Genomic DNA, 25,043 nt, shown 5'->3' on the forward strand with positions numbered 1-25,043 from the left:
ATATGCAGTGCAGACCAAAAGTTTGGACACACCTTCTCATTCAAATGAATGGGGAGGTGTGTCCAAACTTTTGGTCTGTACTGTATGTGTGTGCACATATCTTTGTGTGCGTATGTACGGTTGATGTACATGTGATGTGTCTGTGTGTACCTATGTCTGCATATATTTGTCTATATGTGTTTGTGCAAGTCTGTGTGCATGTCTGTCTGTCCAAGCATGTGCATGTGTGTGCATTTATGTCTGTGTATCTGTGTGTGCATCCGTATGTGCATGCTTGTTTATTTATATTTATGTGTGTGTGTACGTGTCCATATTTATTGGTGTCCATTTACGTGTGTGTTTGTGTGTGCATGCATGTGTATGTATGTCTGTGCATGTATGCGTGTCCAAGTAAATGTGTTTATGTGGGCGGGCGTGTGTGTATGTATGTGCATGCGCACGCATGTGTGTTATTAAAAATCCGCACTTGCTCATGCGAGTAAAGCCATCTTCCTGATGGGGTTCTCAGCAGATTTCTAACTGAACCTTCTGCACAGCAGGAGGAGAAGCTTCATGTGAACATCCGTGTGTTAGGACACACGTGTGTGTTGTTCATTTTTTTTTACTTTACTTTCTGCTCAGAACTCTGACATCATATGAAGAAAAGCAAATAAACAGGTCAGCATTTACAGTACATAGGCAAATGTTCCACAAACAGTGATGAATGCTGTTCCATCCCTTGTGTTCTGAAGTTATTTGTCAACATTATGAGGACAGCTAATTGACATTCAAGCACCATTTTACACACTCCATTGATTCATTGCTGATGGAAAAGATGATCCGTGGAGTTAAATGGAAGAGAAGTGAGAGGAGAGGTGCTTGGAGTGGCTCAAAATCCAAAACCATTAGAAGATGTTATAGTCAGACAGCAGGAAGGCAAAGTGTTGTCCAAACTTCATTAGGAACCAACAAAGTTGAGCAGCATATGAAGAATGCAGAAGGTTTCCTGCCTGCCTGACCTGAGCCGGAACTCTAAATGAAGAAGTTTGGCTCGGTTACAGTCATGACCGGAGTTCAAGCCAGAGAAAAAAAAACTGGTTCATGATGGAAACCGGAGTGTCAACTCTGATGTCCTGTTGTTAGCCAATTAGGTCTCCTTTCCCTCCTTTAATGGGGTCAGCTTTGTAACAGGAAGGATCCAACCTTCCTGTTACAAAGCTGATAGGAGGCGCTCGTAACAGCTACTTTCACAAAAGCAGTCATTCACGCGCACAGAGACACACAGACACGCACTGATGCACAAACTGACAGGAAACAATTTGGCAGCTCGCTGGGCACAATGGTTATTGGACAATACGACCTACTGTAACAAGCATCTCACATCTTCATCATCCACAAAATGTCACCCTCTGGTGTCTTCAATCTTTTGCAACAAAAAGCAGTTACCACCGGAACAGCCGGTTCTCAACCATCTATGAAGGTGTCTGTGTGAAGGATGGTCAGGGATTTATGGTAAATCAGTGTAAAAAGACTATGGATAAACAACAACATCTGTTTACACCACATCGACCGACTGACGCTGTAAATGAAGCCAACCATGACTCCTGACTGAACAACGAGATGACCTCCTAAAGGTGCGCCTTTAGGTTCTCAATCCACTTAGAGATGTAGACTGGATTAAAGACAAAGGGTTCCGAGTTGTGCGTCATTGTGCAACAAATTTTGCTGAAGTCTTTCTTTGGCAAACTTGACCTTGTTTATCCAAATCGGAAATTTGATCCAACAATCCAGAGAAAACAAATCTATAGTCTGACGTTTACAGCCTGCAGGTGTCCAATGACACACAGATGTGTTTAACCCGTTCCACAGAAGGCTACTACAGGGGCCCTTCCCTGTTTTTTTCTCAGATTGCAATCTCCTCAATCTCCTCCTCCTGCTATATCCTGTACAGAATGTGTTCAGTTTGCCAAATTCACATAAATCTTTGATTGTGAGCAGATCTTTGTTTTCAAAGGAGAAGGATGCAGCTTCATTCAAAAACTACAAAATCAGTTGTCACTGACAATTAGAGAGATCACACTCTTGAATAGTTTTAAAAAAGAATTGTTCCTCCATTTTAGTGCTTTAGCATCAGCCTAGTCCTCTTATTATGATGTTGGGCAGCCAGGTGACATTTTTATGGGAAACTGCCCAAAACACAAAGATAAAGAAATACATTTTAAATGATGAAAAACACAATCAGTAGTCAGTCACAAGGCCTGTATGAAACAAAAGAACCAGACCTTTAAGAAATGGCTAAAAGAAAAGGCTAAAAGTATGCAAACTTCCTTTAATTATAATGTTTATACAAGCTGTCTCGAGCCAAACCCATGAGTCCAGATGTTCAAGAGCTGTTTTACTGATTGATTTTGGAGTGCATAGATTTTAAAAATCAGGAGTTTTGCCATCAGATGAAAGCCAAGATCCCACTTTATAGAAACACGGAGTGTACAATGCATGACGCATCATTTTTAGTATATATAATTGGTCAAACTAAGAATTCAACAGTCTTAACTTAAATTTTGTGTGCCTCTTCGTCACTTAAACATTAAAAAGTCATCAGGAGTTACGGTCACTTTTTCAGGTTTCTTGTCAGCTTACTGTTGTCACTGCTGCTTTCTAGGAAAGACCAGCCAGTGTGCATTCATGAATGAATGAATCACTGCTGGGGTTGAAACACCAATTACACAAGAAGGTGGAAGGAGAAAACTGGCGGGGGATTGCAGGAGGGAGGGAGGGACAACATTTTTACAAAGATGAAGACGAGAGGCGAAAGCTTAAGATGAAAGGAGGAAAAGAAATGGAGGAAAAGAAAAAGCAGTTTGGTCTCATATGTGATGTATAATGCATGAGAACAGGAAAAAAAGCGTGTGTGTACACCTGAAAGCCACTTTAATATTCAGGATCTGTTTTATCGGTTAATGTTAAGGGTTAGAAATGTGAGCAAAGAATTGCAGGATGTCTGTCTGGATTCAAACATTCAATAAAAAATATAAATCTCAAACTCTCCTAAATAGTTTATAAGGACTTTTCTTTAATGTTTCCCAGCTAAATCCTACAATTTTGTAAGAATTTATCGATAATACCTCAACTTTAGTTTCAATATGTTGCATGTTTCTGACAGTTCTACCAAAGAAAGTCAGATTTAAAAGCATGTCTTTGAATTCATAACATTACACAGTGGCAGCTAATAATTTAGCGGTGCTGCTGAGCTGCAGAAAAACACGAGAGTAACATTCCTGTTTATAAAAAACTTTCAGCTGACACTATTGTTGTCAAGTGAAAACTTAAGCCGGAGCGTATTTCGCAAAAGTAGAGAGAAGGCTTTTTTTCCAGAACATTTTGACGTTACTCCCCTTCCTGCTCGGCTGAGATTTCTCTGCTGTCGTAGGTCAAAATATAAGAGGAGTTAAACACTTGTTTGGTGAAGCTCCTATAGGTTGTTGACGCATCTCAATTAATCTGTTCATCTTAATATTTGGATATGTGATACATTTTCTCAGTAAAACGAATTAAAAATCTATTTTAACAAACAAGACCAACTAGTTCCAATTAATTGTTTCATCCAAAAGTGGTTACTCTAAAAATAATTATTTTTACCCTTCAGGGAGGATAAATGCTTAAAGAAATAAAATAACTAATTAGCTCAGATGATTTAAAACATAATTCAAAAGTGATGAACAACAGCTTCCCTTCTCCTGCTCAAACAAAAGGCACATTTTTTTAAAGCTTTCAGGAAAAATCAAAGGAGAAGATGTCTGAGAAATCCTTCGCAAATGTTAAATGGTGGAGGAGGATGAGGAGGGGTGGAGGTGTCACCAAATGTTCCAACTGTTTTGGTGTTCTGCTCCTAAAACAATCAGGAAAACATAAAAGGGACCTTTGAAACTCAGTTGTTGTATCACTCCCCGTTCCACCTGTGTGTCTGACGGCGACTTCCCCTCAGGTTTTCCTCCGTCACAGTCAGACATTATCGAAAGCAAAAAGAGTCGGTCTGCTGCGTTTGAGCTCTAGCGTTTGAGCTAGAGGACAGGAACACCCTGGATGCTCAGAAAAACTAACGACTCTGATCACTAACGAGTCTGGATCCTTCTCTACTGGCTCCAAAGAAGGTGGTTGTGTGCCTTCCGACTTTCATAAAGTCAAAAAAAAAAAAAAAATGTAGACACTTTGAAACAAAATACCACAAAAGAAAAGAAGGGTGGTGACCCAGTGTTCCACATATCGGATTATAGAAGATTGTAGGAGCGTGGTGAAATATAGAAAATAGCTTTCACTTTCAAAAATGCAAGTTCAGCATTTCTACTTCCATTAGAAATAATGAGTTTTGATGCACACCTTGTCCTGGTCATGAGCACTGGGTCATGACCAAATGAACAAGGTCAAACAGGTGGATGAAATGAGCTTCCTCCACAGGGTGGCTGGGCGCTACCTAAAGCCTTAGTCACAGCTGTCCTTACAGTTGGATGTGGTCTGTCTTCAGCTGAAAAATGTGTAAACCAGTACGGGTCACAGGTGGTCTGCAAAATATATCAAGGTTGTAGACTGCGCTTCATGAACCCGTAGAGAAAAAGGTTTAATCATATTTTTTTTCTACAAGCACGCTACGGGCAACAGGTCGCAGCAAACATTTATACAACACGTAAGGGTAAGTAAGGGTGAAGTAGATAAGATGGCGGCACATCGTACACTTCTCAATTTTTCAATCCCACCAAATTCAGCAGACTTCCCCAAAAGCCGGTTAGTGCTGTTCATGTGATAATTCTCCGCTCCTGGCGTGCAGCCTGACTGTTAAAAAAGGGGGAAATTAGACAATCAGAGGGTAGTTTGTGTTCTACCAGCTCTTAGATCCCACATTTTCACCCTGTGTGTGCAGATTTCACGTGCGGCAGCTCTTCTCCACGACCCTCCACTGCCTCGAACAACCCAAAAACAGAATCACTGAGCTTCATCTGTACAGGTCAACCCCCCGTATTGGCGCATGTGATTAAGGCTTAAGAGATCGGGTGAGGAACTCAGATTAGAGCTGCTGCTCCTCCAAATCACAAGGCAGCAGTGGCTCAGGTGGTTGAGCAGGCCAATGATCGGAGGCTCGGCGGTTCGATCCCCGCTCTCCCAGCCAACCGTCGTGTCCTTGGGCAAGACACCTCCCCCTCTCTGCCTCCATTGTTGCTCCACTGGTGTGTGAATGCATTTGAATGATGGTCAGAGGGGCCGTAGGCGCATACCGGCAGCCATGCCTCCATCAGTCTGCACCAAGGCAGCTGTGGCTACATCAGTAGCTAACCATCACCAAGTATGAATGAGGACATGATCGACATACATTGTAAGCGCTTTGAGCGTCTGGAAAAGCGCAGAAAAATCCAATCCATTATTGTTATTAAGGAGTCTGTTGAGGTGTTTCAGGCATCTGGTCCCGTGGAGGTGTTTCAGGCATGTCCCACTGGGCGGAGTCCGCAGGGAGGACCCAGGACACGCTGGAGAGACAATATATTCGAACTGGTCTGGGAACGCCTTGGGGTACCCCCAGAAGAGCTGGGGGAAGAGGCCTGGAAGGAAAGTCTGGGCTTCTTTACTTAGACTGCTGCCCCCATGACCCAGTCTAGGTTAAGTGGGAGATGATGGATGGATGTGTTTGGCTTCAACTAAACTCCTCATCATGAGCAATGTAGCATTGTAAGTGATCCTAAAGAATTAAAAATTCAACAAAAAGCAACTGAAATTTGCAACCGTTTTAAACACAATACACTCCCGAAGATATAAAGCTCAACTGCATTTATTTTTGATCAACTGCACAGAAAAAAACTAGAGACATAATCATGAGGTAGAACTATGATTTCCTCCAATCAAAGCTACTTCTACTTCTCATTGCTGCTTTAGATTGTTGCTGACATCAAAGTAGCCTCCTTGGCTGTCGAGGAACGGGCACGCTCTGGCAAAGAGATTACAGCGGAGGCACTTTCAACAAATAAAAAAAAGACAAAACAGATTAAAGCCGTGCCTGCTTTTAGACATCAATCCACAAGGAAGCTCCTGAAAAGGACATGAAAAAGGTGCAACAAGCTCAAAGACTTAAACTCGCCTTCTTCCCCAGAGTGCTTTGAAGGAGATAGAAACTCCTCACATGTTGACTTTGATGGTGAGAGTGAAGCTGCACCTGGGTACGCCTCCTAAGCCATGGTTCACCTTTACACTTTAGATCCAGGTGGAATACATCAACTTCCAGCAGCAGCTGCAGCACCGAGGAAGAAATACTGTAGAACTACAGTAGTACAGGAGGAAATTTACGCAGACAAGCAGAAACATTGTTGTTGGCAGATTTCTTTTTAAATATTTGCTTCGCCTGAAAAAACAAAACAAACAAGAAACAGAACGTTAGAAAGCCAAAGAAGCTCCTGTCAGCAAATACGACTGGAGTATTTTTGTCCTGTGTGTTTGCGTACACTCTGAAGTGTGTGTGTGTGTCAGGATGAGTGTTAAAGGGGACCAGCTGGGATCATGGATGACAGAGAGAGGAAGATGAGGAGAGACAAACTGGCAGATCCAAGTTACAAAGTATCACTACATAACACACAGACTACACAAACACTAACTACACACAGACAGACACACAAATTAAGCACAGCCTCACAAAGTGAAGTCCTGGCCTGTAAGAAGCATAACCTAAAGAAAAGTTAGAATAGGGGCAGCAGAGAGGGACCCTCTGTGCGTGTGTGTGTGTGTGTGTGTGTATGTGTGTAGGCGTGTGTTCACTGGTGTCTGTCACAGTGTGTTAACATTTAGGGGTCATAATAAATTCAGAAGTGAAAGTATCAGTGTGTGCGTGGGGGGGGGGGGGGGGGGCTTCCTGGAGGTTATTAGCATGTCAGACTTCTGAAAGCAAACGACTTTCACCTCATCTGACAACAAAGACAGATTATCATCTGACTGTTTATTTGGATTCATGAGTGTGTGGGGGGTGTGTGTGTGCATGAGGGGGTGGCAGATCTTTTCTGTGTGAAATCTCATTTTGCAGCCTCATATTTGCCCATGGCAAAGCGTTTGTTCCTGCTTAATATAGATGGGGGGGGGGGGGTGAAGGACAGCGGCTGCATATTTGTTTGGAGAAATTTCTTCATGTTGCATAAATGTCAGCTGAACTGTGTCAGAGGGTCAAACATCCAGACTCTCTCCCAACTTTCCTTCAGCATCTTGTCTTCTGTCAGCGCCTGCCTGTCACATGCAGGACAAAAGCATTGTGAGAAGTCTTGTTACTGCGTTTCTGAAATGTTGTGTCTTTTAGAAACTTATGTAAGTCCACACCATAGACTGTAAATTACAACTGGGGGTAATCAGTGTGACGTCACTCATAGAAAAAGGTTTACGTCAAGTTTACTTTGAAGACTTGTAAGAATATAGAAAATTTTATGTCACCCTAGCTTCTGTTATCCATTGTCAATCATTTCCTGCTAGCCGACCTGAAGCGGCATAATCCAATAAGTTGGATCAAAGCACAAACTATATCCTTACACTGATGCTCTATAAGAAGACTGACCTTCGACATCATAAGTTACCAAGCAACCAAGACAAGAAACACCTGCCCTTCATTTAACCTCACCTGCTGCCTCCTCCTATGTTTTTCTCACCTGTAGGGACATTTCAAAGTTTGAAATGTGCAGATTTAGCAAAAGCTGGAAGATTCAAAGAAAAAAAGTTGAATTTCAACAAAATAAAAAGATATTAAGCAGAAAAACAAGAAAACAGACTATTGTATCTAAATAAAAAATGAAAGAAAATACACTGGACCCCTTGACCATACAAATGAGCCGTTAATGCGTTTATGACTCCTAATCATTCTTTCAATTTTCAGCCAACATAAAATGAGTAGATGAGTAATATAATTTACAATCATAACAATCATCAAATATCCAAAAAACAACAATTCCATCTGTTTAATTGGTTTTATGAGTGAGCAGACGATCAATAAATCCGATCAATAATAGAAAAAGAGAGCATGAGGCTTCAGAGAAGTATCGAGCATCTCCTCTGCCGAGGCCGAGCACAGCAACGACTGCATCAATGACACTCATCCTCACAACAGCAACGCAGCTCTGGGCTTCAACAAGCAATTCAATGGCCAGAGATGGAACAGGAAAGATCCGAGGAGAAGAAAGGAATTCTTTCTAAACAGACCAAGAGATCGAACAGAAAAAACAGAAGGAAAATGTAATTTCATGGGGTTTGTGGTGCTGTAAGCTAGCGGAAGGGGCGTTTAAACGAGTGGGTGAGCGGAACGGGGGGGCAGGGTTACTCTGCACCAACAGTCCCGCCCACAATGTAGAGACTATTTCAGATAAATTCTGCTGCTCTGCAGTAACTTTGTTCTAGAAAATGACAGGCTTTTTTTATTTTGAAAAAAACTGACATCATCATAATTTAAAAAAAAAACACTGGGAACGCTTTGAAAATAGACTGATACATGATCATCTGGAAGAAGCACGTCTGCTTGACTATTTAAACATGTAGTTGTGTTAGATAAGTTAATTCTTCTCTAAGAGTTCTGGTACATCAGCTGTCCGTCCTGGGAGAGGATCCCTCCTTCATGTGGACATCCCTGAGGTTTCTTCTTTTTTTCCCGGAATCCGTTTTTCTTTTTAAGAGTTTTACCTTACCGAGAAAAAGGGGTCTAAGGGCAGGGATGCCCAGTTTAGCAATCACTTATTGTATTTTATGACTTCGTGTTCATTAAACAATTCTTGGTATGAAGCCCACTGAGACTATTGTTGTGATATATAGAAATAAAATTGAAATTGAACTGAATCAGAGGGGGACTTCAAATTTGAAAACTGACAATTTTTTTTTTTAAATCTAGTAACAGCTGCTGTTTTGTATTTTCACCTTTTGTTTTTTTTTTTGTTTCTCCCCCCTTTCCTTTCAGTCATCATTTTAGTTTCAATTCAGAATAGGTTTTTGGAGTTGATCCTAAATTTACGTCTGGGTGGATCTTTGAGCCCGTTTTTAGCCACTGACCCATGATGTGGCATATAGTAGTCATAATGCTCTTCCAAAGGTTGGGACATTTACTTTTAAGGAAAAACTGAGAAAGAAGCCAACGCGGTTTTGTGAAACTTAAATAGGATTCATGTCAGACTTGAGTCATGACGGCCTGCTCAAAAGGCACGCTGGCGTTACACCACAAAAACAAACTTATGGATGAGTGGAGCCGACAGCAGCAGCAGACTTCCCATCAGCACTTGCAGAAGAGACATGATCCTGTTGCTAATTAAACCAAAGCTCTGTGTCCCAAACAGCTGCCTCACCTTCCACCTTCATTTCCCGTCGGAGTGCACACGCAGTGCTGTCCATTTGATTACTGACGGTGACACAACTGCACCCATACACACACGCAAATACACACACACAAACCCACAAAAACACCTGTTTGCAGCAGCAGTCCACAGAGATGAGACAGGGGACAAGAGGAGCTGCTGCTGCTGCTGCTGCTGCTGCTGCTGCGGTTGGATCTGTCGGACCCCTTCACAAAACACCAACCATGCCACAGGTTCCTCTGTTGATATATGTTTATTTTCTGCTTATGACTTCACTTCCTAATAGCCACAATGGTTGTTGATTGTTTTAGTTTGTCTTGCTTTGACAGAAATTGCAGAATCCCGAAATTTTTCACGTTGAAATTTCCTGACAACAGAACTCCACTTACGTTCTTTTAGTTTGAAGAGACTCTGACCTAAAACCAAAACACGAATTCTACATTTTTTATAGATTAAACAATAAAAAACACTTTGTAAAGCATGTTTAATCCATGCAGTATTTAATGTTCTGAGTAAAACTGTTGAATTGGACGTCTAGAATCAAACTGATAGAAAATAAATCTGCAGAAGAAAGCCTAGAGTTAATCATGTCTCTATGTTAGACATATTTCAGTGTCATTTCTATTATTTGTTCCCTTTTTTAATTGTCATTTTTAAATGACCAATGTCACATTTTATTTTTAAAAGCCTAAATTATAAAAAGATGATATGGTTTTGTCAATAAAGCTATGTAAATTTTGCCTGCATAAAACCTTTACCTTTAAGTTTAATCATTTAAATCATAAATGATCTTGTTTTCATGTATCTTTCATCATTTTTATGCTCTTCTGAAACACGTTGGTTGCTGTTGAATACATTTGCTGCTTCAAACGTCGGTTTTATGCGAGTTTTCCTAAACGAATGAAATGAAAACAACAGTTTTTTGATTAAACATGAGAATCCACACGAGTGTGTCATCAATATGCAAAACAAATGTAACCAACCTGAAATATTCTAATTCAGATCCAGTAAATCTAACAATAGATTATGCTGCTGTGCAGCATAAATTTAAGATTTATTTAAGACTAAACAACATTTTTAAAAGGAAATGAACAAGCAGACATTTAAGATATTAAAAAAAGACTGAAATCTGTGGATTTCCTCTAATCAAAAATAAGAAAAAAACAGCAAATGCAAACATAGTAATTTCATGTTTATATTTATTAAACAAATCTGAGCATTTTTGCCTTTTTTAGTGGATCTCCTGTTTCTTTTTGGGTTGATTTTTTTTGTTTCTGTCATTTTATTTATACATCTGAATTCTGGTAAATGATTATCCCTGAGTGGATGAAAAGATTTCTTCTCTGTTAGTCAAAGCTAGATTATTTCATCTGCTTTCAGGCTTTTATTTTGTTGTGTTTAAATTCAGGTTTTTAGGGTCTGTATAAATTTCTCTTCCTGCTGCGTCTCCTCGGCTCTTCCAAACCACCAATGCTGACATGAACCATGTTGGAATCAATACATTCTGCGCCTCATCAGTCACATCTCCTCTGGGTGAGCAGACTGCTGTTTATTGACCGAGACTGTAAATATATTTCACCACTTAACACATGATTTAGGTGAGTAGCATCTAAAATAAAAGACCTCTAACTAAAATGAAAATCTATGTCTTCATTTACAGCATAAAACAAACCAAAGAGTTTGCGGTGTGGAATGAAGACAAAAAAAAAAAAAATCAATTCTTTCATCAACTAAAATACACACCATATTTTCCTCCCTTTCATCTCTTCATAGTCATGTTTGGACTTTGAAGATTCAGCTTCTTTACCATCATCCCTTTTGTTTTTCACCCGTCTTAAAAGCATCTTGTAGTCTACCCAATCATTGTGTTCATACTAATCCAGGTTGGCAGAGTCCTTAAAGGCCCAGGAAACTGATGCAGGTGTTTTCAGTGATGGGGTGACACCACCATCGCCCTCCACCGTTCCCATCTTCAGAGAATCTCAGATTTCATTTTTCATTATTGAATCCAAAGAGATGAACGCTTGAAATGCATCAGACTGTCGATCTTAGTGATAAGAAGTTTCAAATTTGAACTAATTTATTATTCGACAATATCCTGAATAATGAAGCTGCACCTTATGACTGTCATTTAGTGAGTTATTAATGTGTAACAGCCTATTAACCAGAGCTCAGCCTGCAGTTAATGGAGCAGAGACCATTTGCAAAGGCTTTTTGAGAGCAAACACTTAAAACAACATCCAGAACCCAAAAGGCTTTTTTTTTGTGAAACAGCAACTACAGTAAAGTGGCACATGGGGTGTATGTAGATGATCAGAGGTCCGCTGTTCTTCCTGATTCACAATGAGCTACTTTTGACAGCATGTTCTGGATCCTTTGAGCTCTGGAATCCAATTTCTACTGAGATCAATTTGCAGCTTTTCAATCCCCCAGTCAGGACTCACCTATAAAACAAAGCCATAGGTGATCTTATCTGGTTATCTATTCAAATAAAATATTTACACTTACCGGCTAATATATTAGGCACATCTGTCCAACTACTCGTTAGCACAAATTTCTAATTTGCCAATTAGATGGCAGCAACTCAATGCATTTAGGTCAGCTACAATGACATGCAGACATGGTCCAGACTATCTGCTGCAGTTCAAACTGAGCATCAGACTGGAGAATAAAAGGGATTTAAGAAAGATTAGAGCGTGGCATGGCTGTTGATGCTAGATGGGCTGGTCTGAGTATTTCAGAAACTGCTGATCTACTGGGATTTTCACCCACAACCATCTCTAGGGTTTACAGAGAATGGTCGGAAGAAGAGAAAGTATCTTTCGAGCGGCAGTTCTGTGTGCAGAGATGCCTCGTTGATGCCAGAGGTCAGAGGAGAATGGTCAGACTGGTTCCTGCTGATAGAAAGGCAACCGTAACTAAAAACCCACTGGTTACAATCCAGGTCTGCAGAAGAGCATCTCTGAACGCACAACACGTGAGGCAGATGGGCTACAGCAGCAGAAGACCACACTGGGTGACACTCCTGTCAGCTAAGAACAGGAAACTGAGGCTACAATTCACACAGGCGCACCAAATTTGGACAACAGAAGATTTGAAAAACATTGTCTGGTCTGATGAGTCTCCATTTCTGCTGCCACATTTGGATGGTAGGGTCAGAATTTGACGTCAACAACATGAAAGCATGGATTCATCCTGCCTTGTATCAATGGTTCAGGCTGGTAGGTGTGGCTTAGTACCGATTGAGCATGGTTCCAACACCACTGCCTACCTGAGTATTGTTGCTGACCATGTCCATCCCTTTATGACCACAGTGTACCCATCTTCTAATGGCTACTTCCAGCAGGATAAGGAGCCATGTCATAAAACCAGAATCATCTCAGACTGGTTTCTTGAACATGACAATGAGATTCCTGGACTCAAATTGCCTCCACAGTCACCAGATCTCACCCCAATAGAGAACCTTTGGGATGTGGAACGGGAGATTGGCATCATGGATGTGCATCCGATGTACCTAATAAAGTGGCCAGTGAGTGTGTATATAAATTTGTGTTTCACAAAACAACTAAAAACTAAAAGTTAAGGCAACATTTTTTTTTTAATTTGCTACCAAGCAAGTAATAAAGAAGACATATCTTTCAGGTGGCTAATACTAAGCCTGGTTTAATGTAATAAAACAATAATGTATAAAGTTTAGCTTAACTCGTGCAATTTACATTTTCAATGTAAACATAATGCAAACGCATGCCGCAGGAATAAACAATTCCCTTTTCCCCACAATTCAGTTCAATTGTGTTTCATACAGTTTGGTTCTAAACAGAAAATTGTGGTGTCCTTTATATGGAATAATTTACATTTTTGTGGCTACCTTCTTTTTTGTTTGCATGTTTGATTGTTGTTTGCATGTTAATGCACTTTGATCTGCTCAAAGCATGAAAAGTGCTTCTTTTGAATTAAAGTTCGATATATTTTTAGAGATACGATGGAAACCATCATAATTTATTAAACTGCAAATATTTACAGTTTAACTTATGAATAAAAATATGGCCCCCTAGTACTGTTTTTTTTTTTAGTATAGATTTACAAATTGTTGATTTGTTTTGCCTATGCCCCAACTGCTTAAAGAAAAATGCCAATTTGTGAAAAAATAAAAGAGATTAAAAGAAATGGACCAGTCCTCATTAACCTGTATGTAATGAAATAGTTGACATTTACATTTGAATTTGCTCTTCTTCTGTGTTTGGGCCAATTTTCTTCCAAAGGTTAGGTAGGAGCAATGACCGGATGGCGTTAAGGACCATCAGCTGACCTTAAGGTCAGACAATTAGAATGAAAGGAAGATTCTAATAACTGGGTGATGACTAACAAGAATTTTACCAAACAAATGACAGAAATCAGACTTTTACTCTACATATTAAACTAACAATTAAAAGCATGAAGAAAGAAGTTAAAACTGTAGATATTATCACAGCTGTTTTATAAAGAGACAATTTGCACTCAAGCCATAGTCTTTACTGCCCTTTCAGGTGGGTACAGGCTGGAAAAATGGTCAAACCTGTATAGGAAATGTAGGTAGTCTGCACAAAAAAAATCAAGGACTTAAACTGCTTGGTCAATCTGTGGAGCAAAATTTTTCATGTACCTTTTTTTTCTATGAGCATGCTTCAAGTGACAGGTTGTACTGAACATTTATACAAAGCGTAAGGATAAGTAAGCTTGAAATAGGTAAGACGCAGGCGTGGCGTATGGATTTTACTTTTTTGCAACCCCCCAAATTCTGCAGATTGTGCAAGGAGCATGTTAGTGCTGTTCATGTGATAAATGCACTGTCTTTGCGTGTAGCCTGACGGGCACTTATGCATCACGTGGACACTTTGTGCATGTAGCATTCGTGTGGTCAGTGAGGAGCCAGTACTCTTACACCCTACTAACGACGTGAGTGTGGCGTAAGGGCTACGTAGGACAGCATCACCATAGGTGCGTGTAACTTCCATGCCTAACGAATTCTTCACGATACACTTCCCAGGCGCATAACAATGGGACTTTTCATTTTTTATGTCCTTTGTAGCTGTAAAACTCTCAAGGGGAACTGAAAGACACACCTGCGCTTCCCTTAAGATCCAGCCGTTCTTCTCTGGGACAGACAGGCCCGGACAACCCCAAAACCTGCACAACCGTACAGGTCAACCCCTGTATAGGTGTCTGTGACTAAAGCTTTAACGACTGGATTCAGTTTGTTGTCTAAAAGCTGCTTCAGTTCAAAGAACAGAGTTCTTCTTATTTGTTTTTTTGCAGAAACTTTATTTTTTCATCAATGGTTCCTAATTCTATCTGGAGGATTCGGCTCCAATTTTTGCCCCAAATATTGTAAGACACCCAATATTTAAAAATGACAGGAACCAAAAATGTGGATTAATACTCACAACTCCACTTTTTCAACAATTCTGTCCATCTTACATTACTTATCCCTCAAATTCAATGTATTATGAAATGTTTACGCAAGCACAAAATGCTCAATGCTTTTAATACAAAACTAAATATCCATCCACAAATAAGATTTGTATTGTATGCAGGTGTCTGCGATTTCATTTCTATGCCTTTTAAACTGAAAAGCTTCAAAGAAATGTCATCTGTCTCTGATGTTTTGGTCAAATTCATGCATACATCTACAGACTAAAAGCACACAAATGCAAATGTTTTTTTTTTAAATCTGCCTCGTCTCTTTGCCTGAATATTTCAGTATTGATGAGACCATTACTGATGATAAGGCAGTGAAACATCAGCATCTTTCCTCTTCTCTTTTATTCACACACACACACACACACACACACACTAATCAGGAGTCAGGTTACAGCTCCACTGCTGCTGTGCATTTCTGAGTGCGTGTGTGAGTGTACTCAGCAGGGGACTGGGGAATCTGACTTCCTGGCGACGCTCCAAGAAACAGCAATATTTTCAGGCTTAGACCACTGAGGTGCACACCCACTGGCACGCAAAAGCACACATTATGAGGGTGACGTGTGATGGTTGTTAAAATGATAGAACTAAATGAATGGCAGGAGAGCACGAAGTCTCGTCTTCATGAACCGAGACAGTTGTTATAGAATCACCAGACCTAAGTGAGAAATTACTGGCGCTCCAATTTTTTTTTTAATCCAGAAAAACAAATGTTGGTGTTTTTTTGAGGCACAATGGTTCCAGTTCCTCCATGGAAACAGGTGTCTGTTCCACCCACTGAATACATGACATCTGCTCTGGAGTGTTTTGTGCGAGTGTCACGGCTCATCTCATGGCCTTCACCCGTCCTTTGTGCTGCCCAAAAGTCAAAAGCGGCTCCAGCTTGAGGAAAGGCAGGTGAGACCAGCTGCTGAACCTCATTGTATTCCAGAAATTGCCGCCTAGCAGGCTGCCCCCCCCCCCCCCCCGTCACAATTCTGGTTGTTTTCCCCAAGAACAGCCAAACAAACAAAGTAAGAAGCTTCTTTTCAGATGGATTTATTATCTTACTAATCATTTAAAACCAATGGAGATGGACGTGCCAGACCCTTCAAAGGATTTCTCAACTTTATACAAAAAAACTATTGTACTCATTCATGTTTAAAATATGGTTTCACAAAGTTATTATTCAGAAATGTTGATGCTCAGCCCAAAACAGGGGAAAGATAACTGAAAACAATGACAGTTTATGCATTTAAAGAAAGCGGAAAAACTCCAATTGATTTTGAGACATCTCTTCAGACTGAGCGTGGCTCTAACCTTTTAACCTCTGGGTTTTCCAAACACAACAATCATCAAGGCGTCTTCATCTGGGAACAAACTCCTGCCAAACACAAAACTCCTGCGACAGTCGCAGCCGTCTAATGAACAACTCTCTGACCCGTGTTTAACACTAAGTTGGGATGCAACTCCTGAGCGCTTTGTTAGAGCAGCTGAGTAGGCCAATTATTATAATAATGCTGACAGCCCGCTTTGATCCCTGCACATATTTTCTGTCCTCCCCTTTACATCAAGAGAACAAAATGGAAAAGTTCTGCTTAAGATTCATGTTTAGAGAGGTTCCACCTGTTCCCATAAGGGTGCTGAATGGCTCTTGGTCAGCAGAAAGTTTAAAAGTTTTTTTTTTTTAATGAACTTACTCACCACAACCTTTTACAGTGTCAAACCTGAGAATGTTTAGAGGGACAACTGACCATGTGGCCCATCTTTAAGAAAAAAAACATTCTTTCTTGCTGCAGATTTTCTGGATCCTCATGTGGTTCTTTTACAATCCGCCCTCAAAAGCCTCTAACCTTCCAAACGTGGAGCAGATCTGACAGCATGGGTCTGTTCCTGCAGGATTCATCATTGTCAGGAGCAGAACCTGCCTGAGCAGAACCACATGGAACCTGGAAGATGCAAAGGCGCGATAAGGTCACGGAGCGGGAACGTCCGAAGCGTCTTTGACAGTTTCCATGGAGCGCGCGCGTCGTGGGGATAATGACAACCAGCAGCCAGGTCACAGGCATAGAGACGCGCGCGCACACACACACGCCGTGCGCCTCTACAGTCAGAGAAGAAGTAGCAGGAATATGCAGACCACAGGAGTTCAGGCACACTTACATCTCAGAGGACGGCGGCTGGCTACGACAGAGGAGTGCGTGTCCGCACGCTTGTCCCATCGCGCATCCTGCCTCGCGCCTCCTCTTGAATCCAAACAGCTGCAGTCAGAGGCGAACCGAGGAGAGAGGAGGAGGAGGAGAGGAGGAGGTGGGGGAGCGCTGCCTCTGTTTCCGTCTGTCAGAGCGGGAGGGGGGGACAGACGACAGGCGATGGATGAGTAGATTTCTGGGTGTGTGCTTGCTTCTTGCGCTTCCTCCCCGGTCCGCCCTGCCTCCGCCGGGTCTCGAGCTTTGACAGCGCGCGGGGATTGGTCCGGACTTGGTAAGTGATACCCGAGCTGTGGAGAGCGGGGATGGACGAGCGGAGAGACAGAGAAAGCTCGCGCTCAACAGCACATGGGCGCATCGAGCCGCGCGGTGCGTCACGTGAAACGCTGGCCTTTGCTTTACCGCCTCCCGCTCCAAAGTCAAAGGCTTTAAATCACGAAGTGCGAATAAAAGTTGCCACGCTCCAACTTTCACTGCGCATCCGCAAAATCTCTGCGGCGCATTTCTCCACACGCCGCTCACGGCGCTGCTGCTCCCGCTCAGACGGAATCCCCTTCCCCGCAGACTGAAGGCTGGAACTGCGGCGGGAATCGATCTCTCTCCCCTCCGACAGCAGATCTTATCGGCTCAAGCCGGCAAGCTTTCATTAGGAACAACATGCTGCTCTCCAGCGCGTCAATCACAGGACTCCGCGGGTCTCAAGGTCCAACACATCCTCTCCCCAGTGGCATTTCTAGCCCACGACCTGCAGGCGCGTGAGACACGCGAGTCAACGTTCAAGGCCATCACGAGGGTTTACCGTTTCAAACTCCCTCTTTTTATAGTTTTGATTTAGAAATGTTGAGGAACTGACGTGACTGTCAGATTTTCTTTCTTTTGTTTTCCAAACCTCCTGTAGCCATAGCAACCCCAGTGTTTATCATCAATTATCTGACCAAATCACGATTTAGAGGACATTCAAACCGGAATAGATCTGTTCACTTTCTATGATTAAAATCAATAGAATTTCTTTTTAGGCCTGATACATTTTCAAAATATTTAACCTCGGATCACACAGGATCAAATTTGGTTTCTGTGTTTCATTCATTCATTCATGTTATTAAGTTATTTTATTGTTTGGCTCCTGTTAATTACTGCTACCCAAAATGAGCAAAAAATAGCCAAATTAACTTCAAAAGCCCAGAAGAAAATTGTTCGTAGGTTCTGCTGGGTTAACTTGAAAACACTTTAAAGCCCCCCTCTGATGAGTGTTGTTTTAGGTGTTTTTAACATGTTCTTGCAGCGTTTTTCTATTAATGGAGAAAATTCTTAAAGAAATTGAAGCACAAAATTGCATTTCTGAATATTTTTTTATCCAAATCTTTGTGAATCAGAAGCAGATGAAAAAAATGCTGTTTGGAAAGTTTTGCATTTGTGATGCAGACCCACCCACAATGTGTGAATTTCTAATAAACTACTGCCGTTCTGCAAAAACTATTTCCTGAAAAAAAAATGACACCTTTTTTCTTCTTCTTTTGATTAAAAACTGCACAATTAATGATCCTAGAAAAATGCAAAGCCTAAGCATAAGTTTGGGGTTCGCCAGTTATTTCAAAAATGCAATTTAGACAGAAACTTTAAACTTTTACGCTGCATAAATTGTGAAATGATTGACAGAGTCCAGGGAAATCTCAAGTCAAATCCAGAAACCCCTTCAGGATGAGCACGACGATGAAGCCCTCATGCAACGCCACGTATGAAACTGTCACGCCACCGACACAGCCATGGCTGCAGATTTAACCTGGAATCTGTATTGAAATAAAGGCAAAAGAACCTTAAAGCAGAAATGAGTTCCTCAACTTTCAATAACATGTTCCTCTCCACGGATGACGAGGGTCACTGAGATCACAACAGCGCATTCAGCACGCGTCCGTGACTGTCCACTTCCTTTGTTTCCCCAGGCAAACATCACACTGAGCAGAGATTCCTTCAGTTTCTGCCTCCTAGCTCTGAGAGTCACACAGTTGCCTTAAAAATGCGGTTCCATGCCTGTCAGCGTGTGTTACTTTGGCTTTTTTCAAAGATGCAAGGAAAAAAGCTGAAACAAATTATGCATCTTTGAGACAGACGCTGCTGACAAACGTGCCTAAAGATACAATTTAAGAGAAAACAAATCTGTTATGTGTCAACACAACACTGACTCATCCCTTATGTGAGATGTCTTCTTCTGTGGGTCAGTGTTAAGCTGCTTTACTGGAGCGACTATAAAACATTTCTCCTGAAAGACTTTTAAAGAAAAAAAAGATTCCCATAAATCTTCATGATGTCAACCCCATCATGTCACACCTTTATAAGGGAGAATCAAACATTTACAAACTGAACCCTGCGGTCACAAATTCCATTGCGCTCACTTCCTGTCATCCATTTATTTTTATTGCTGCCATACTTAAAACACGAGGGAAGTGCTAGCAATGAAGAACTTGCCCTTTAATGTAAATTGTAAGTCAAATGATCGAGCATCACTCTTGACACATCTGACACTAATTAAAGGCCCACTCTGATGAAAATTGAGTTTTTGCTGTTTTGAACATGTTCTTGTGGCATTTTTATTATGATGGAGGTCAAATATAAGAAAATGAAATTACATTTGAGCATTTCTTTATTCAAAGTGTTGTAAATAAGGGGCAGACAAAAAAACACAATTGAAAAAAAAAAACTTATTTGTGATGTAGAAAATAGGTTGGATGGGCTACAAGATCTCTTTTCTACTGGATACAGGTTTGTCTTTTTTTTTTTCCTCGTTTGAGATGGCATCTGGCTCAAACTGTTCTGCTGGATAGAAACTCCAATATTGTCCGCTATTTTTGTTGCAATGGTAATGTTAGGTTTGGGGTGTGAAGAGCAGTAAGCTGGCAGAAGGGTGAGTAAACAGAGAGCTCTCAACAACTGGGGGGGAAGGGGTTACCCTCAAATCAGAGGCGAATATCTAATAAAATCCTGCCGCTCTGCAGAAACCAGTTTTAAGAAAACTGCAGGTTGTTTTTTTTTTTATTTTGGCTAAAATGGCAAAATCACAATTAAAAGACCACTGAAAACGTTTTTGAAATAGATCTGTCGATGTTAACTAAGCTGAGGGTTAAACTATGCTGATGTAATCAGGGGATGGAGTCCAAAACCAACAAATAGGAGAAGTCGATCGTTGTTGTTTGTGTTCCTCCTAAAATTTGACTTTTTCTTATGTGCATTGACAAAATAATTAAAAACTTCCCTAATTTAATGATTATTTTCATTTTTCCCCTCCTCCAACTAATCAGGGACAGTAAACTTTCAAACTGAGTCACAGAGAGACAGAAGAACCGCTAAAAGCGGCCGTCATTCACACGCAGCTTCTGCAGTAGATGATGAAGATCACCGTACTGGGAGAGTCTCTGAATGATCACATGAATCCAGACATGGAGACCCCGTTAGCACCACCTTTGTAGAGCTCAGTCATAACAAATAAACTCCTCCCACACGTGGTGGGAGCATCAGGTTTATGTAAACAAGCATTAAGCATCAAATTTGAAACGTACATTGCCTTCTATGTGAACGCAGCATTATAACTTATCCGATTCACTGCTTCACCGTGTTCTTCACCAACCTGTCTGCAGTCTGAACCTACATCCTTAGTGTTGCACATCACAAAAAATCTAAGTAAAAAATAATGAAACCAGCAGAAATCATGCATGTAGGACTGTCAAAATTCATCACATTTGATGTAATTTTGAAAAAGTTGTTTGTTGTAATTTGTTTACAACTTGTTCAAACTCAAAGAAGGATCTTATATAATCTAAAGCTATCAGTATTCTTTTGTATATACCGGTAATGTGAATCCTTTAATTCCGAAAAATCTGCACATCATTATAGCATAAGGATATGTCTTAAGGAGGCATTTTCAGAGTTCAAAGGTCTTTCTCTTTAAGTTCCAGGACTTTTAATTTAAAGAGACTCAGTAAGAACAAAATATTTAGCAGAAACAAAGTCAACAGGTGCAATTCTGAAGAACAAAAGAAACATCGGAGGATGCTGCAGAACTGAGAAGATCTGCTTCGGCTGTTCTAAAACCTCTAACAAAACCGTGTTTATTCCTGGTCGGGCTGCATGGCTGATGTCCACATCACTGTCTAAACAAATGGAATCTGACTTAAGCCAGACATGTTGGCTGCACTAAAAACCCCAGATGAAGTCTGAATTCAGAGTCGTTGCTCAATTATCATCTTGCAAATCTATTCATCCCCAGTGTATTAGGATCATTAAAGCCTCTGTACAAGATGACACAAAAAAGTTGTTTCTTTTTAACAATAACTGCAAATAAAACCAAACAGGTTTTGAGCGACAGGCGTCCTGAGACGCGAGAAGAGCAGCAGAAGATTGTTGAATTTCTTTTGACCAGCATAATTCATGGCTCAGTATTCATTAGTGTGCACGTGTGTGCACGTGTGTAGACGCATGTGTGTGCATGCACGCGTGGTCACATCTGGTATGCTGACAAGCTGCGCTTTGGTCCTCAGCTGTGTCTTAGCGTGCGTTTTCCTGTTTGTGTGTGTTCGAGCCTGTGGCCCCTGGACTCAAACTTTGACTTTGGTCAAAGGAAACACTTCAGAGGGCTCTCACTGGAAGAAATAATTGTTTTTTTTTTACAGGAAATCGAAAGTGGTTTTTAGTCTACATATTTTTGAAATTTGCTTTATAATCTTTTATAATGTATTCAAACCAACGTGCAGAGTTCCACCTTATTGTGTGTGAAGACCTGAACTGTTGCTCCAACACAAGTGGACGAGTTCAAAGAAAAAGTGCTGACTTTTGTTTGGCTTTAACAACTAAAGGCTTTCAAGCAGAGACAATAAGAAGCAGCAGCTGGGACGTGACAGCTCTTTTTAGTGACCGCTTCTCTGCCATAAAGTGCACTGAAGCCTCGTTTTTACGAGAGGGGAAATTCCTGTTCTTCCAGTTTGTTCTCAAACACACTGAGCGGACGGACGGATGGACGGAGCTTCTTCTGTAAATATGAGGCGACGGATGGTCGACACAGCTCACCCTGTCTGCACACATTTAAACTTCCCATGAAACTGAGGAGAGTTTTCTGGTTTCTTTTCTTTCTTTTCATTTCAGTTTAAATACCTGCAGTCGCTTCAACTGTTAATCCATGTTGCCACAACATCTGACGCTGAAGACCAGAAAAATAAAATCCCCTGGTATCAATTAAAAAGTTTTGTAGGCACAAGAGTAAAAATCTTCTTGCCGTTATTCAGAGCAGGTGCAGGAAAAAGAAGCAAGCCACGTTTCAGCTGATTGAGCTCCCTGGAGTGCTGCTCCTCATGAGCTGATCCCTCCAGAACTTGATTAGAGCCGCTGTCTTCAGGTTGTTCTGCTTCCTGACATTCATAGACGGCCTGCGCCACTCGTCTTTGATGAACTACAGAGTTTGAAGATGCAGACTCTGCTGGTTTATTTATGATTCCTTTTTCTTTTTTTTTAAACTCATGGCCTTATTGGTAAACAGTTTCCACTCAATTTTGGTCATGATGCCAGCTGATATGAAAGAGCTGCAGACATACGAGGTGACAGAAATGTTTCTTCTGGTATATGAGGGAACGAAGATACAAAAAGTCATGAGAGCTTCAGTGAAGTTCTGTGGGGGTATCTCCTGCCACTCTCTGTTAGATGTTTGTTCTTCTCTGTTTATTGAGGAGAAGAACTGAAAGTTTTCCTTGGTGCTTCCTGCTGTGCTGCAATCACTCCACACCTCAGCAAATATTCCCTCTCATCTCAACACCAGTTGTGCTGTTTATACAAAAAGAACTTCGATTTAATCTGTGTAGATCATCTGAGAACAAAGCTGTTCTATTTTTCATGTTATTCATCTGACTGGAGCCATACTTCTGGTTCATTTAACTGGTTCTTCATTGTAACCTAAAATATTTCTAGAAATAAATCCCAAGCTTGTGAGTTAACCAGTTCATGAGGAGTGACACCAGCTAACCGTGAAGCGAATGTACACCTGTGATCATGATAGGAAAGTACCAACCATTGACTGTATACTAGAAGTGGTTCTGTATACTAGAATAGTATATCACCTTTGGAACACAAAAGAACACATTTTTTTTATTAAATATGAGGTATTTTGCTGGTTCATTTTCCTACCCAGAAATAAGACGACTACATCTCTGCTCTCGGCTTTCTCTCCTTGTGGGAGCTGCCCATTTCATGACGTCAACCTAGAGCCGACGTCTGCGCTTCACCCAAGAAAACAAACAACATCCAAACTTTTGTAAGGATGGATGTGCTGATTGTCCATATAAATGAAAGAGTTTTTGCTGATCAATGCCAGCTCCGCAAAGTGGGTGCGTTAGCCTGGCTGGCAGCACAGAGTCTTCCTGGAAGGAGCTGTTCCTCAACTGTACGTCACTCTGTGAGAACCCGCTCGTTTTTGTGGGTTGGGAGGGGCTGGTGCTTAGAGCGCAGGTTTTTGAGGAAACGTAGAAATGCGTGAATGGATCAAAATACTGTGTTGGGTTGTTTTTTGTGAGGAATGAACATTATAATACACTTAAAAGCTCAAAAAGTGGATTTTGCATGATATAGGCCCTGTTCAAAAAAAACTGAGCAACATCCTGGACAGGTCGCCAGTCTGTCGCCGAGCCACAATCACACACCCATGCACATTCACACCTATGGACAATTTAGAGTAGCCAGTTAACCTATGAAGCATGTTTTTGGACGATGGGAGGAAGCTGGAGTCCCCAGAGAAAACCCATGTATGCTCGAGGAGAACATGCAAACTCCACACAGAAAGGTCCCCCATTGGTGCTCTGTTTCAGGTCTCCCAGCTGGGACTTGAAGCAGGGACCTTCTTGCTGTGAGACAAGAGCGCTACCCTGCAGCCTGTTTGGAACATACCTTGGAAATATAAGCAGGGCTCGACATAGCCATTTGTCCGCTGGCCTGGTCCTGTTTTTCGAGCAGTGCGGACCACAAGACTTTACTTTTCACTTGTCCGCTCGGGCCACTAAAATATTTAACGGTTTATATATGTAACCAGGTCAAGGGAGTGAAGTCAATCTAAAATGGGTAGTGCTGGAAGGGGCCACTAAGTGGCGCTGTGGGTTTTTGTTTATACTAAAGGCTGGCAGGCCAGGATGTTGTCACGAGCGGCAGGAGATAACGATACGGCAGACTGGCGTTCCTGGTTCGTCACATGTGCGTCGGCAAAGAGGGGTTTGACAGAGTTTGGTGCAGTACCGGCAAAGTCTGCACGGTTGGAGTGAAGGAGCTTTAATTAGCTGGCGAACGAACGAGACGCAGAGCTGCGCGACGGCGTGTCGGGGAAGACTGAAGTAAGTTGCGCTGTGGAGGAGCTCTAGTTAGCAAGGCTAGCTAGCGGGGCATTCGGCAAGGCCACGGAGCTGCGGGACGGCGTGAGTTTGTTTTTTTTTATTTCCACCCACATCTGTTAAATTTTAGTTATCGTCCACTGTGTAAATTTCTAATGCGTGTTCTGGACAGAGGGGAGAAAACGTTGTTCAGCTTGCTTGTGGGTGAGGCTGGGAGGAGCCGGTCCTTTTTGCCCCCATTTTTCTGTGAGTTTGAGTATTTTTTGTATTTGTTATGAACATTGTGTTTTTGCATATTACTGTGAACCTGTAAATGATTGGTGGCCTCTATTGTGTTTTATTTTAGAATAAGGCCGCTGCTGTTGTCTTGTTGGGGATTTTTTCCTTATATTCATTCCATCTTACATTTTTTCTCTTTTATTTCTTCACAACCAAATTAAGCCAAAATTAATGCTGTTCCTTTTCTCTGGAATAGTCGGGAAATAAAATACCCACATTATTTTGGAGCTGTGTGTGTCTAGCCTATTATTTTATACTCGGCCACACACTAGCCTCTTTTGGTGTCAGAAGTGGGATTTCCAGGTCTATTTGGTCTGTTTAGCATTTTATTTTGTTTGGGGGAGGGACTATTCTTCTTATGTACCAATAGATTGACATAAACTTTTAATAACAAGACAACAGCAGTGGTGAAGAGGAGTATATTCCAGCAAGTGGGAGAT

The 25,043-nt window shown here is 41.3% G+C and overlaps 1 protein-coding gene and 1 long non-coding RNA gene across 2 annotated transcripts in view; one reads left to right on the forward strand and one right to left on the reverse strand.

Moving 5' to 3' along the window:
- Window positions 1-17,717, reverse strand: part of pde2a (phosphodiesterase 2A) — a 211,080-nt gene extending 193,363 nt beyond the window's left edge. Inside the window, exon 1 of the mRNA XM_023961218.2 lies at window positions 16,926-17,717. Within this exon, the coding sequence (XP_023816986.1) occupies window positions 16,926-16,984 (59 nt within the window). The 5' untranslated portion in view covers window positions 16,985-17,717. The remainder of the gene's footprint in view (window positions 1-16,925) is intronic.
- Window positions 17,718-24,137: 6,420 nt separating this feature from the next.
- LOC111948444 (uncharacterized) lies at window positions 24,138-24,830 on the forward strand. Its single transcript, XR_013659615.1, has 3 exons — window positions 24,138-24,408; window positions 24,497-24,570; window positions 24,671-24,830. It is a non-coding gene; the product is annotated as an uncharacterized LOC111948444 (long non-coding RNA).
- The last annotated feature ends 213 nt before the right edge of the window (window positions 24,831-25,043 follow it).

This window comes from Oryzias latipes, chromosome 13, assembly GCF_053564925.1.
Source record: "Oryzias latipes strain Hd-rR chromosome 13, Olatipes_Hd-rR_3.1".
NCBI classification, from domain to species: domain Eukaryota; kingdom Metazoa; phylum Chordata; class Actinopteri; order Beloniformes; family Adrianichthyidae; genus Oryzias; species Oryzias latipes.